The 15,216-nt window shown below is 29.7% G+C and overlaps 1 protein-coding gene across 1 annotated transcript; it reads right to left on the bottom strand.

Annotated features, from left to right (window-relative positions):
- Nucleotides 1–59: 59 nt before the first annotated feature.
- Nucleotides 60–985, bottom strand: LOC111301313 (RING-H2 finger protein ATL57-like). Its single transcript, XM_089744775.1, has one exon. It carries the CDS (start codon nucleotides 843–845, stop codon nucleotides 123–125), a length of 723 nt encoding a protein of 240 aa, XP_089600901.1. The 5' UTR covers nucleotides 846–985; the 3' UTR covers nucleotides 60–122.
- Between the last annotated feature and the right edge of the window lie 14,231 nt (nucleotides 986–15,216).

Genomic DNA, 15,216 nt, shown 5'->3' with positions numbered 1-15,216 from the left:
AATTAATCAAAACCCAATCGGGAAAGCCATAGATTTTCCTTGAAACTATTGCAAGTAAATAAGTAAGAAAAAATTTTTATGTACTCCTTTTATTAACATTTACACGTGTCACCTTGTAAGTATCAGAAACTCAATGTCCTTGGCAACATTGCTGGTTGCAGTAAACTTGAACAGCTATTCGTTCTCCTCATCCTTGATGTTGTTCCCATCACCATACAGGTGTCACCGATCTCAACCGTAGATGATTGGCCGACACTCTGATCAATTCTCTCCTGCATTACTCCCAATCCACCATCGTCGCCCTTGACCTCCAACAGCCTGGTCCCTCTACAAACGGGACACGAAACATGATAAACAAGCCACGTGTCAATACACTCCACATGGAAAACATGTTTGCAATACGGAATCGTTTTAACACATTCCCTCTCTTCGAACTCGCTCAGACAAATGGCGCAATCTATCTGGTACTTGGCATTCCCATGGTAAGAATACACCGGCAGCGATCGAACGGTTGTTGGGTCCAGTCCTTTACGTGAAGCTGAGCCATGACGGTGATCAGACGGCAATGGAAAGGGGTCAAGTGGGCCACCACGGTAACGTCTTCTACGAGAGAGATGGGCTGTTGTGTCTTCAGACATACAATGAAAATAGATAGAGAAAAAGCCCATGAAGAAGAGAGCAGTGAGAAGAACGACTATGGTGAGAGCCATGGAGGAGTCAACAGGAGGGTTGTGCAGGGATAACTTATTGAAGTAGGACGGCGGAGATGAAGTGGCGTTAGTGGTGGTGGCGGTGGAGTAGAGAGGTTCATAATAGAGGAAGAGTTTCCGGGTGTAGGGTTTCATTACTGGTAGTACAGCTTAGTTTTTGTTTTTTTCTTTGTGAATGAAGGAGTTGGGGGGATGTTTAATGTGTAAATGACGATATAAATTTGAAGGGAGGATAAGGGGGATGAGGTGGACGGTTGGATTCATCAAAGGCTGAAGGTGATGTAACAATACGACCAGGCTACTGATTTGGACAAGAAGGTCCCACAAGCTGATCTACACGCATTCTTTTTGTTTTTTCTTTTTTGCTGAATGAGTATTTTGATTTTTTATGTAGAGCCAGGCTTCTAAGATCTGTTAAAATTTGGAAATATATATATCAAGTTCTAAGTGATTAGTTACGTAAATTAATCGAATATAAATGAATGGATATCCGTGATTTGTTTATTTATTTTTAAAATTATATTTTTATTTGATAAAAAATTTATTTTATTTCTTTAAATTTAATTAATTTAAATAATAAAATATTTATATTTGATTTAATTAAATAAAATAAATTTATTTAAATTATTAAACGATTATATTCACAAAAATATATAAATAAATATATTTAAAAATAATCATTAAATTATAATTAAATAAATTTTAAATAATTATAAATAAATTCAAATGAATATAAATTAATTTTAAAATAAAATAAATATAAAAATATAAAAATATAATTTTATTAATATCATTATAAAATAACAAATAATTAATAAATAAATAAATTTTCAATAAGTTTCATATAAATTTATTTAAAATATAAAATAATTAAATAATTTTTTAAATTTATTTAATAAATTAATATAAAAATACTGTTGAGTTAAAAAAGAAGGACAAACTTAATCGTGCCGACACTGTCACCATCTTCCTCAGGGGAGTAACTGATTGCGCTGCTACATTGTGATCATTGTCACATGCAAAATATATAGTAACAGTATTATTTTTACTACATATACAATTATTCTTCTGCTATTATTATATTATAAGCTTTTAGATATGCAACGTTTCCATTTGAATATTTTAATTCCAGTGCGTTGTATTCCCCTCTGTAATTTTATTTCAATAAATTATTTGTAAGTTCAATAATTGTTACAAAAAGAAAAAAATAATTTTTATTTTTTACAAAAAATCACTGAAAAAATAAATTATAAATATTATATTTTAAATTTTAAATTTGTTAGATATTATTTTTTAAAGTTATTACATAAAAATTTTTATCTTTTTCCCACGTGATGTAAAACACAACAAAAGGCTCAATTTTGATATTATAGTACGTAAGAAAATGCATTGGGGCCAACAAGTAACAACAAACCTAAATCCTAGCAGCATCCCAGAGGACTTACAGCGTGTTTGGTTCACTGAAATTAGGATTTTACATCACGCGTTTTTTGTAATCCACTTTTATTCCGAGGAAGAAAATGATATTCTAACCAATTAGTCAATTTCGGTCAAAGTCGGAGTTACCATTCTTTTCAAATACTCGTTATTTACAATTTTGCCGATCCCAAAAAATCAAAATTTCTTTAAAATCCTATTTTATCCCTAATATTTTAATGATTTTTCAAAAACACCCAAATACAAAATCATTGGATTTTATGGGCAGCGGCACTCCGACCACTATGGATGGTTGAAAAATCATCAAATAGCAACCACGATAAACAAGCAACACAAAAATTAAAAAATAAAAAATGAAATGAAATGAAGGAGAGAGAGGAAAAACGGAGGAGGCTAGCGATGGTTGAAAAGTAATGCCTATTAGGTGGAAGATTTAGGTGAGAGGAGAAACATATTTCGTTTTTAGGTGGATTGGAGCGGCAAAGATGGTTTGTTTGTTTTTTTTTTTTTTGGGTGGAAAACGTGGGCTTAAAGGCTAGATCTAGGCTTTTCTAGGCTGTTTTCGAAAAATCAAATAGATATTGATAAAAAGGGATTGAGATAAGTATGTGGATGAAATTTGGTTGAAATCGACATCGGTCAACAACAGTTGACTGTTGTCGCCGACGCTGATAAACGACGATCAGTGGCGGCCACAGGGCTGGTGAGATTGTCGAGAGGCTTGCTATTTTGTGTTAAGAGAGAAAGGGAAATGGGGAAGAAATGGAGAGGGAGAAAGAGAAAAGGAAGAACAAAAAGAGAGCAAAGAGGAAAAAAAAAAGAATTTTTTTATTAATTTTATTAATGAATTATTTTAAATTTTGTTTTAATTAAATAATACTAATAATTAAATATTTTAATTAATAATTAATATTGAGAGGATACTTGAATTAATTATAATTATTTTTATTAATTAATTATGATTAATATTATTTTATAAAAATTATAATTAATTTAATAAAAAAGTAAAATAATATTTTAAACTTATTCCAACAATATTTTTAAATTAACCAAACATATTAATACTAATTCTTATTATATTCTACTACAATAAACCAAATATCATAATAATCACTTAATTTTATTTATTTTATTTATTCTCATCAATTTCATTTCCTTTCTATTTCAGTCCAGGTGTCATTAGTTAGTCTGTTAATTACATTACAAACAAAGTAAAATTAATCCAATTTGGACCCTTTTTCATGCAGGATGAATAGTTGGTGATGGGCGCTTTACTCCCAAGCTCTCCAGGCAAAACTAATCTCACTGGCCCTTGAATCTCGCTTCAAGATAGTGTCTTTCTTTCGGTGTACTTGGAGAGCTTGGTTGGCTTAGCTGCAATCTTCTCAAACATGTCATTCATCAGGCTGTTGATCACTGACATTGCCTGGGAAGAAATTGCCATTCCCGGATGAACCTGCTTTAATACCCTGAACACGTATGTCCCGTACGCTTCATTGCCGTCGTAGTCTTTTCTATTTCCTGTCTTTCTCTGGACGTTTTCATTGCTTTCTTTTCCTTCTCGGGTTTATCCCTTCTTTTCCGCTTCTCCACCTTGGGTCTTTTCCTTCTTTTGCTCCCCGGTCTCTGCCTTCCTCTCCTCGTCTTTTGTTAGTGGTGGGGGTGGCTCTTCTATTTCCAAACCTCTGAAGGTCTTATTGCTCGGTTCTTCTTCCAAACCTTTGGAGGCTTCATTGCTTGGTTCTTAATTCTTCCAAAACTTTGGGAGCCTCATTGCTTGGTTCTTTAGCAAGAATTTGCTGTGTCTGCTGTTGTTTTTGCGGTTCATCTCTCCTAGGTTCTTTCACAGGAACTTGCTCTGTCTGCTGTTCTTTTTGCACTTTGTTTTTGCCTGGAGCTTCCGCTGGAACCTGAAATGTCTGGGGTTCTTTTCGTGCTTTTTCTTTGCTTAACCCTTCCAAACAAATTTCAGTGATTATCCTTTCTTTTTCCGCTGCTACGTCTTTAAAAGGATCCTTCTCCAACGGTTATTGATCATCACAGTCTCCTAAAAAAAAGAAAATGATGAAAATTTTATTATAATGATTTGTATATTACAATAAGGCTTAAAGTTTATTTTTATAGTAGTAAAATATTACAAAAAAAAAATACAATAAATAAAAATAATGATTAAATCAATTTTTATAATTAGTTAAATTAATATTTAATATTTTCTAAATCAATATCAAATTAATCTAGAATATTATTAAAATATTATAAAAATAATATCATCAATATATAATATTATCAGAATATTATTAGAATATCATTTATATCTTCACAAACTTAAGATGAAATGTAGAGGCCAAATTGAGTTTGGCAACTTGGACAAAAAATTGATAAGGTGGATGTGATTTTATGAAGATATATACTATTTTATTAGCACTGATAATAGGAACAAGTCAAAGAGCTAGGGCAAGCAGATGGTGACGAATGAAGTAGTAATAAATTTTAATATGTTTAGTATGCTTATGAAAAATATCATTGTAAGTTATTTGAATGGCACTTTGATTATTACAAAATATAGGAGTACTAAATTGATAAAAAATACCCATATCCTAAAGTAGCCATTGTAACCATAAAGGTTTTGATGTGGCATCTGTAAGAGCTCGATACTCAGCTTCAGTGCTAGAGCGAGATATCACGATTTGTTTTTTACTTCACTAAGAAATAAGATAAAAACCAAGAAAAAAAATAGTAGCCTATGATAGAACGACAATAAGTAGGATCTTCTACACTATCAGCATCACAATAACAATGCAAGTCCAAATATGAACTAAAAAAAAATGCAAACCATGAAATATAGTACCCTTGACATATCGTAAGATCCGAAGGATAGTAGCAAAATAAGTAGATCGAAAAGCAGAGAAAAATTTACTAACCAAATGAAAAGCATATGCAATGTCTAGACGAATAAATGTAAAGTATACGAGATTACCCACCAGAGTTTGATACAAAAAAGGGCCTAGAAGTGACGTACCATCAGAAAGAGAAAGCTTCAAATTTTGTTCAAGTGATGATGATGAAATCTTACTATTAGTTAAACCTACTCGAATAATAATATCAGAAATAGAAACATATTTTGTTTGAGACAAATGTAAGCTAGTAGAATCACTAGTGACTTCAAAGCCAAAAAAATAACTTAAAAGACCAAGATCTTTCATCTTAAACTTAGAATGAAGAAAAGTCTTCAGATCTTGAATACCATTTGCATTATTATCCGTAATGATCATGTTATCCACATAAAATAAGAGAAGAGTAATATCATTTTTAGCAATTCGAGTAAAAAAGACAAAATCATGATTACTAGATGTAAAACTAAGTTATCCAACAATGGTACTAAACTTCAAGAACCAAGCTTTAAAGACTTGCTTAACACCATATATAGCACGTTAAAGACAATAAACCATGTTGAAAGGTACAGATGAATTAAGAGGTGACTTTATATAGACTTCCTCAGTAAGATCACCATCCAAGAAGGTATTTTTGACATCCATTTAAAAGGTTGGCCACTTTCTAGCTATAGCAACAACTAATAGTGAATGAACATATGTAAGATGTACAACTGGAGCAAAAGTTTCTTTATAGTCAATGTCATATTCTTGCATAAATCCTTAAGCAACAAGAAAATCTTTGTAACATTCCACTAACCCATCAAATCTAGTCCCGATCTTATAAACCCATGTACAATCAATCACTGACTTATCAGAAGATCATTTAATAATATACCAAGTATGAGTGTTTTCAAGAGCTTAAAGCTCTTCTGCCATTACTTGTTGCCACATAGGATTAGAGACAGTTTCGTGAAAATTGTGAGGTTCATGTAATGTGGCTAAAACATAATAATAATAATAAAAATCACAAAGTTGAATGTTGGATTCCCTTACCCAAGTGAAACAACAAAGTAAAGGCGATATGTATGGTAAAGGGACAATTCTATCAATAGAAACCTTAATCAGATCAGACATAGTAAAAGTGAAAGAAGATGGATCACTGTTTGAGTCAGAAGTACCTATAATAGTCTTTTCATTTGAAAAAAAATCAAAAGATGAATCTGTAAAAATACATAGAAAAGAATATAGTGAATGTAATAAGGGCACACTAGTAAACTTTTTATTTTTTCAAAAAACTATATGTCTTGAGATGCGAAGATGTTTAGACACTGGATCATAACACCTATACCCTTTATGTTCTATACCATAACCCAAAAAATAACACAATCTAGCTCTATGTTCAAGTTTAATCTTTTTATGAATAGAAAGTAAAACAAAGCAGCACATCCAAAAATTTTAAGAAGATGGTAATCAAGCACCTTATTATATAGACACTTATAGGTAGACCATGTGCCTAATATTGGTATGGGAACACAATTAATAGTGTAAGCAACGGTGAGAGTAGCTTCATCCTAAAAATGTTTAGGAAGGGAAAAGAAAACGAGAAGGGCACGAACTATGTCAAGAATATAACGATGTTTTCTTTCAGCTTGACCATTTTGTTGTGAAGTATATGGGCATGCCTAAAAGGAAGAGTCTCATCATTTTTTAATAAGTTACAAAACTCAATTTTTGTATATTCAACAGCTTTGTTAAATTTGAAAATTTTTATTTTTCTAAAAAATTGAGTTTGTATCATGTTATTGAATTCACGAAAATGGATAAAAGCTTAATTCTTTGTTTAAATAAATATATCCAAGTGTAACAAGAAAAATCATCAATTACTATAACAAAGTAATGTGAACCTCCTAAGGTCAGAGTGGAAGTTGGATCCTAAATATCAGAATGAACTAAATCAAAAGGAGCAAATGAAATAAAATCATTTTTATTAAAAGGTAAAAGCACTTTGCTAAGTTGATAAGACAAACAATCAAAAATATCATGATAAATATTACCTAAGACATCAGTGGAAACAAGTAACTTTATTTGAGAAATAAATGCATGTCTTAACCTAGAATGCCATAAATTTAAAGAAACTGAAGAGTTGGTTGTTTGAGATGTAGCAACAATAAGAAAATGTTGTAAAAATTTCAAAGTTTCAAGCTCAAACAATGTTTCAACCTTAGGCACTGCCTCAACTTTCTAACCTATTTGAAGATTACACAATACAGTAATGTCTTTGTGAAAAATGTAAATCAAGACCAAGGTCACAAAGTTGGCCAATAAAAAGTAAATTTAAGGTAAGATTAGGAACAAGGTAAGTATCAGATATATATAGTTTTGAGGTTTCGATATTACCAGTATGGCTACCTTTTAAGATAGATCTATTTGTTGTTTTAATGATTAGACCACTAGGTATTATTATCTTGCTTTTGAACAAAGAAATGTTAGCAGTCATATAATTTTCATAGGCAATATCAAACAACCAAACATTATATGGCAACAGACATGGTAAGAACACGAGATTAGGATAAAAATTGATTTAACAAAGTTTAAAGATCAACTGTGAATATTATAATGGTCTCAAAAGAAGACTCAAAAGTGTTTGGTTAAATGGTTATTGCCAAAGCAGTCTTGTTACCGTGAGGATTATGAATTAGATTACCGTTATAATGATATTTAGCTCTACATTTTCTAAACGGGATGATTAGTTCTCTCACATCATGAACAAGACTTGTGAAAAGTAAAGCTAATATTTTTTTGAGGAGCAGCAACAACAATAGTATCAACATTATGAGTTCGACTCAAACCCAACTAAGTTGTTTTAGATATCAATTCTATAAGAGCATTATCCATAGTTGGCAAAGGATGTCAGCGCAAAAATGAAGACCTGGTATTTTCAAATTCATTTCGAAGTGTTATTAGAAATTGAATAAGATGAATTTGATTTTGATAAATAAGAAAATTAGCAGCATCACTTTTATTTTTGAATTTCAGCTTAGAATTTTCAAGCATGTCCTATAATATTGTATTTTAAAATGAAAATCATCAATCGACTGACCTAATTCTTAACGAAGGTGATATAAAGTAATTAAAATATGATATTGATCAGCAAGAGTAATAAAGCTATATGTATGGCAAGAAAATCCCAAGCAATTTTAGCAAGTTCAAATTGCCCAAAATTTACATTGATAGAATAAACAATAGTGTTAGTGAACCATGTCAAAATTTGATGATTTTTACTTTTTCATTCTTCTAGCCGATTTGTAAATTTATCATCACATTCTTCTTCTTTTCTTTCTAGTGCTTTGCGTTCTTCGGTAACAATAAGCTATAATTTTATTGTCTTTAGATAACTACACATAGCCATATCCCACCTATTGTAGTTATTTTCATTAAGGATAATTAGAATTGGCTGTACATTTTTCATTGAATACCTACTATTAAGCTCTTGAAAAAAAATGAAATGGAGATTTAAGAAGTTATGAGTATTGATATAAAAGATAAATCTTGAAGATGGGAAGAGAAATTAAAAAAAAATTAAAACGCGAAAGCAAAAATGAAATTAGAAATGAGAATAAACTAAGGATGAAAATAAATAAATATCAATTATTCCAAGGTGATTCACCTTCGGATTGAACTATAAAATTGCTTTGATACCATAAAAAAAATAATAAAAATTTTATTGTAATGACTTGTGTATTACAATGAGGCTTAAAGCCTATTTATATAGAAATAAAACGTTACAAAATAAAAAATACAATAAATAAAAATAATGACTAAATCAATTAAATCAATATTAGTATTTTCTAAATTAATATCAAATTAATTTAAAATATTACTAAAATATTATTAAAATAATATCATCAATTTAAAATATTATCAAAATATTACTAAAATATTATTGATATAATTTCTGAACTACAGCGACTTGAACAGTTCCCCGAACAATTTTCTTAGTCGACCTCACTATAGCATTTGCTCGACGCTTGGGATCCATTTTCTTGTCTATTGTTATTTCCTTAATTTCCTTTTTTTTTCCCCTGTAATATTCGATTATTTTCGCTCTTCCTTGCAAGTTGCAAATCCGATTCAAAAGTGAATTATTAATTAAAACGAACAGATTTACAGCCAGCCAAAGACATGGCCAGAGAGTGACAGTGGGAGGCAAGGTGTAACTCTGTCCAGTTGTTACAGATTTCATAAGCTACGTGGGGGGTAAAAGTGAAAGCATCCTACAAAGTTCAAATGAGAAAACGGCCAGAGCTTTATTTTCTGTCAAGTCATCAGTATCTATACATGGTTTCAAGGACACAGTAACCTGTTCAACTAATCATAGCATCAAATATAATAGGAAAGATTAAACCAGTCATTCAACTATTCCTAACACTTTCTTTACGCTCTCCATTCTCTTTTGTTACCTTCTCTTTTCCTTACTTTCTTCTTGATTGATGATTGATTTAAATGTTGGAGTGCAGTTCTAATTTTGATGCCTTTTTTTTTTTTTTTTTCTTTATAAATCTAATAAGCTCACCAACTCAATCTCCAATAAACTTTTTTCTTGATCATCAAATCAAAAATTACATTAACAATTATAAACTAACCATTAAATTATATTCTAATGTCAAAAAACACTCTACTCTCACCAAATCAAAAATTACATAAACAATTCTAAACCAACAATTAAATTGTATTCTAATGTCAAAAAACACTTGTGATTATTGGAACAATGTTGAAAGCCAGACGCCCAGTTGAAACATTGTCAAAAGAATTAATAATGCAAATTATTATACATATATCTTTCATGGTTCATCTCAAATATTTCAGCTAGAGTGAAAAAAAAAAATATTCATAAGAAACAAAAAAGAAAAAAATGGGGAAGGCACATTACTTGGCTTCATGAAAGATTGCAAAAGTTAAAACAGTCACAAACCCAACTCCCTTCGATCAGTACAAATGAAAGAAAACCCTTATTAATAATCAGATCAGAATCCTAGGCGTTGAGAATCTATGTTACTATAACAAGCAGAGAGGAAAAAGGAAAGATTGGGACATTTTAGAGGAATGGGTTTTGATTTTTGAGTACAGATTGGATTGACATGGTTTGGCCCCCTCTTCGAATGGATCTGAGTGCCTGAGAGACGACATGTACTATTGCCGAGCTGTGGCATTGGCCCCAGAAATCAAACCCAAATTGAGGGCCAGATTTCTATTTTCCTGTGTGCCAGATGCAGTCTTGTCCTTTGTCAATTTCTTTTTGCACTTTCACACAATCCCTTTGCAACTAGGTACAATTCACTACCACGTGCGTGTTGTGTTCTGAATTAAATTTCTCTTTTAATTTATCCAAAATTCACTTAAAAAAAAACCCTTTATAGGATTGAAAAACAATATGATCATAACCAACTAAGATTGACTTAAGTGATTAAGATTTCAGAATTTGGGCGTAAAGTATTCAAGTGAAGACTTCCATAATTCTTTGTTGATAGGTGACTTGTAAATTTAAAAAATCTCAAAAAATTCATATATCTTTTTGTGGATTGACAGCTTGCTTTGAAAATTAAGTAACTTTCCTTACTTCTAAATTTTTTTCAAAAAATAAAAATAAAAATAATATGGTCATATGGTTCCAAGGAGAATTTTCTCACAAACTACTTAGAATTTTGTTTGAAGATGCAATTTTAATTCAAAGTTCCAGATTGAAACATTTAAGGTAACTCTTTTTCATTTCATTAATATAATCATTCACCTTTTCGTACAAATAAAAATTATCTTAAATTCTAATAATTAAAATGAATTATTTGAATTAAATCTCAAACTATAATTTTTATCATTGTTTGACGATAGAATCATCTCTAGTTCACCGGAAGAATGCTAGATATTGAGCACGCAACTTCGTTGATAGATTCTCGAAAATTAATGATCATGAATATATTGTTTTGGCAGTGCATGCCAGGAGACAGACCATGGATGTATGTCCGTAGTCTTGTGAACAAATTTGACAAGGGACGAAATATTGGACGCGTAAAGGAAGGCTACACCACATGCTCAATTCATTTGCTTACAAAAATAAATTTGAACTCAAATTCTTAGGTTTAATTAATGTCATATGCTGATCATATGGGATTGTCCTAAAGTATTTTGGAAACAATATAAAAAATATACCTATATTTTACTATTTGTTGATGATTAGGCAATACATATAAATAGTAAAACTTAATTTAGGCTGCAAAATTTACACTAAAACCAACTGATAATATGGGCAAGTCATACTGATAATCATGACAGAATATTGGGCATAAAGATGGCAAAATAGCTTGTCCTTATTAGCTTTTGTGCTACTTACCCTAGCGAGTTCCATCTATTAATAGATGAATAAATAAAAAAATCCAAATGTTGATCATCTCTCTCTCTCATATATATATATATATATATATATATATGAACTTAAATAGATAGCAAAAATTAACCTGGCTAGTTATATTTACTAATTAATTATAAGAGTTCCCTTAAGTTGAAAAATATATCACCTTTTGTTATATCCTTTATAAGTCTAAAATTTAAATTTTAAATTTATTGAATATTAATTTTAAAAAGTGAATATATGAATTAATTAAATTAAATTATGAATTCATTTAATATCTTATTTTAATATAATAAATCATGAGAAAGAGAAAAAAATTATAAATAAATTACTCTTTTTTATTTTCTTCCACCAAATTATTAATTATAGGCCCTTGACCTTGGTGCAGAGGCCGGTGTAATATCCACCTTGCTATAATAAGTGTGATTCAAGGGCTTCATATAAGGAATTTATGCTATAAGGAATTTTTTTTAGGCCTATCCCTTTTTATTTTTAAAAAATGTATTATTTTGGAACGATGCTTCTTCATTTACCTAAATTCACATCCATCGCCTTATCTATTCAGCTAATAGAATGTTCAAAAACAACAAATATATAAAACAACCATAAGAAGAGGTTTTTCTTAGATTTATCCTACTAATTAAGTACCAATACCATTTGTGAAATTTAAATGCAATAAAATAGCTCGCAAAATTCACGTGAAAATGAAAATGAAACAAGCCACCTTGAATTAAAATTAATTTTTTTCTTTCACATATTTGCAATAAATAGTACTCTTTGACAATCCCTATTTCCCCATGAGATAATTCAAGCTATCTTTGATTGTCATATGCATCGTACATGAGGAAGAGTGACATCAAGCAAATTTGAAGCAGAAAATGAAGGGTAAGAAAGAAACTCTAAGAAATTAAATTAGACATAGCTAGAACATAAATTTACACGGTGAGATGATCAGAGAGATTGATAATTGTGTAAAAATTAATAGAGAGATTAAATTCAGGCACTCCTACATCTCCTCTTGATACTGCGAAACTCAACAGTAAATGACTCAGAATTTGATCGAAAAAACGACTCTACCTCCTCACTTCTTGTGGTTTCAAAGAACTGCAACTGATCTGATAATTTTCTCTTACGGAAATTTACTCTCACTTTCTTTTTAGGTGTCGGTGGGCAGCTTTGAATGGTTGGTATCTTGTGATCACTCGAAGTTGGCGTTTTGCACTCTTCTTCTTCTTCACCTTTCCTCCATGCCACACACTCTTTTTCTTTTTCAAGCCCTTGCTCTCCTTTTTCTTCGTCTTGTTGTCGTTGTTTTTGAAGACTTTCTTGAAGAATATTTTCATGGTGATCCATTGGACATGGAATATAGGTAGGTAATTGGAAAGAGATTGAGAGAATATTTTTTGAAATTTGCAGCCCTTGTATTTTAATTTTCTTCCTTATCCTTTTGAAACAATCCTATAATAAATTTTCGCACATTCATTTCTTTGTATTTTTATACCCTCTCTTCCACGTTATTTCTACCTTTAGAATTCAACTTTTCCTTCATTTAGAAAAAGCTCCTAATACACGACAAGGCCGTTATCCTATTACAAGGACCGCCCACTGAAATCATGCTACTTCAAAGAAAGGAAACATGCGATGTTGTATTCATAGTCCATATCAAAACAGTACAAATCCCAGAATGAATGGTTGTAAATTGACATTAAGAATAGCCTATGACACTTCCCTGTCAATCTAATTTCACTCTAGTTTTCCTATTTGGATGGGTAATTTGTTGAAAGTTAAGTCACTATGCAACACTTAATGGCTATATTTTATATACCAACAGTGAATTAAATGATTATAACTTATTAATAAAATAAATTAAATGATAATATTTTATTAATGAGTAAATTATTTTAATTTATATATATTATTTATTAATAAATTATTATTATTATTTGATTCACTAATAATATATAAAATATATACACTAACCATTACATCAAATATAAACTCATACTTAATAAGTTGTACCATAATGAAAAATGTAGATAGATTTTTACCCAATTAGTCCAATAATATGGCCTTTTGTACTGTTTCATTATCATCTTTTCATGGGATTTTTTTTTTTTACAAAATGTCATGTCTTGAAATAAAAATATATATTATAATTGTTAAAAATTGAACATTATACTTTAAAAATAATCGTATAAATCAATCAAATTATAATTTTACATTATATTTACGTTATTATTCAAAATTAAATAATTCTGTTAACTGTATTTATTATTGGACTGATTTTAAATTATAAATATGATTTTGGAACCAAAGTTTTGTATCTTGAGTTTGATAATATTCATTATTTTATTTCATATTTTGATGTGAGCAGGAAAGTTAAAAGCATTATATAAATCTCAATTTACACGTAAATTTAACAAATATTTGTATGAGCAAATTAGCTTTGGATTCAAAGAGAGGGGGGAGGGGGGTGGAGAGGACCCTTATCTTTTTTTCTCTCTCTCTTCGCCTGTCATATCAATGTATCTCTCTTTCGCTTGTCTGCTTATACAACTACGGGCATAGGATGCCGTTTTAATTTGGACATTGCAAAATTATTATTCCAGTCTTGACTAATTAAGACATAGAATTTCCTGGCACATTATAACCTAACTAAAAATTAGTGGATGTTATATATTTCTCTCCATGTCTTCCAGTCTCCCAAAATCACGTTAATGGCAAATTATTTTTTTCTGATTGGTAAAAACTAAAAACAAAAAAAATTTTAGATATATTAAAAGTAGATTTAAATATATAGGCCTTTTTTTTTTTGTATTTAAAATTATATTACAAGTTAAGTAAAAATAGTTGAAATTAAAAATTAACACTTTACTAACAAATTACACTATGTTAACGATATAAATAAGCCTTTGAGAATTATATAATGGGAGGGAAGAGGATACACTACAAAAATTCTTAATTTTAACGACACTAAAATTTTTTTGAGGATTCACAAAAATGTCAATAATTTTTAGTTTTATTTTTATTTTATTCACTTTATGAAACTGTCCATAATAATTTAACTTTTAAAAATACTTTTAATCCACACGTAAGATTCTCACCTCTCAACCTTTTTTTTTAATTTTTTATTGACATTTATAAGTGTCGGTAAAAATAATTTTTTTCGTAGTGATAGAGAGCGAAGGGTACCCTTCTTCGTTAAGCAGTTTCCTTTTCTCTTCTTTATTTTAACATTTTTGTTGCCTTCTTTAATTTGTACCAAAATTTGAAGGGTACCTTATATAATTAAATACATATACATAATGCAACCAGTAAAGTCCGGAGTTCAAGCAATTGGTCCCAAAAGGAGATCATTCGTTGAATCCTAAAGCCTCTATTTTATTCTTGTTTTTTTCTGTTTTGTTTTTACTATTTCCATTTGCTTCTGGTCACCAGAAAAATTATTTCATCAAAAACATTATTTGTCATCCTTGTGCTGAAAATATTGGGGCATCTTTTTAAGATAAAATAATAATAATAATAATAATAAACCTTATGAATTTATAAATCTTATTAATGAGATAATTCTAAAGAAAATTTAAGTAATGACATAAATAGAATTCATACTAGATTGAGATTTGTTTTCAAAGCATTATTAAATGAAATATATTAATTGTTTGTTAAAGTATTTATAAAGATAATTTTTAAATTTATTATATACATAAATAAATTAAGTTTTAATAAAAATATATATTAGTAATTAAGTTTCAATAAATCTCCACTATTTGGAGAAAGGGGTAATTAATTAGAT

This window comes from Durio zibethinus, chromosome 15 (genome assembly GCF_047325235.1).
Source record: "Durio zibethinus cultivar Kanyao isolate XHJ-2024 chromosome 15, ASM4732523v1, whole genome shotgun sequence".
In the NCBI taxonomy this organism is placed as follows: domain Eukaryota; kingdom Viridiplantae; phylum Streptophyta; class Magnoliopsida; order Malvales; family Malvaceae; genus Durio; species Durio zibethinus.
Note: the sequence above shows the minus strand (reverse complement) of the source record. Positions and strands in the feature narration are given on the sequence as shown.

Coding starts and splice junctions, on each gene's coding strand:
- LOC111301313 (XM_089744775.1), bottom strand. CDS start 845: ATGAAACCCTACACCCGGAAACTCTTCCTCTATTATGAACCTCTCTAC.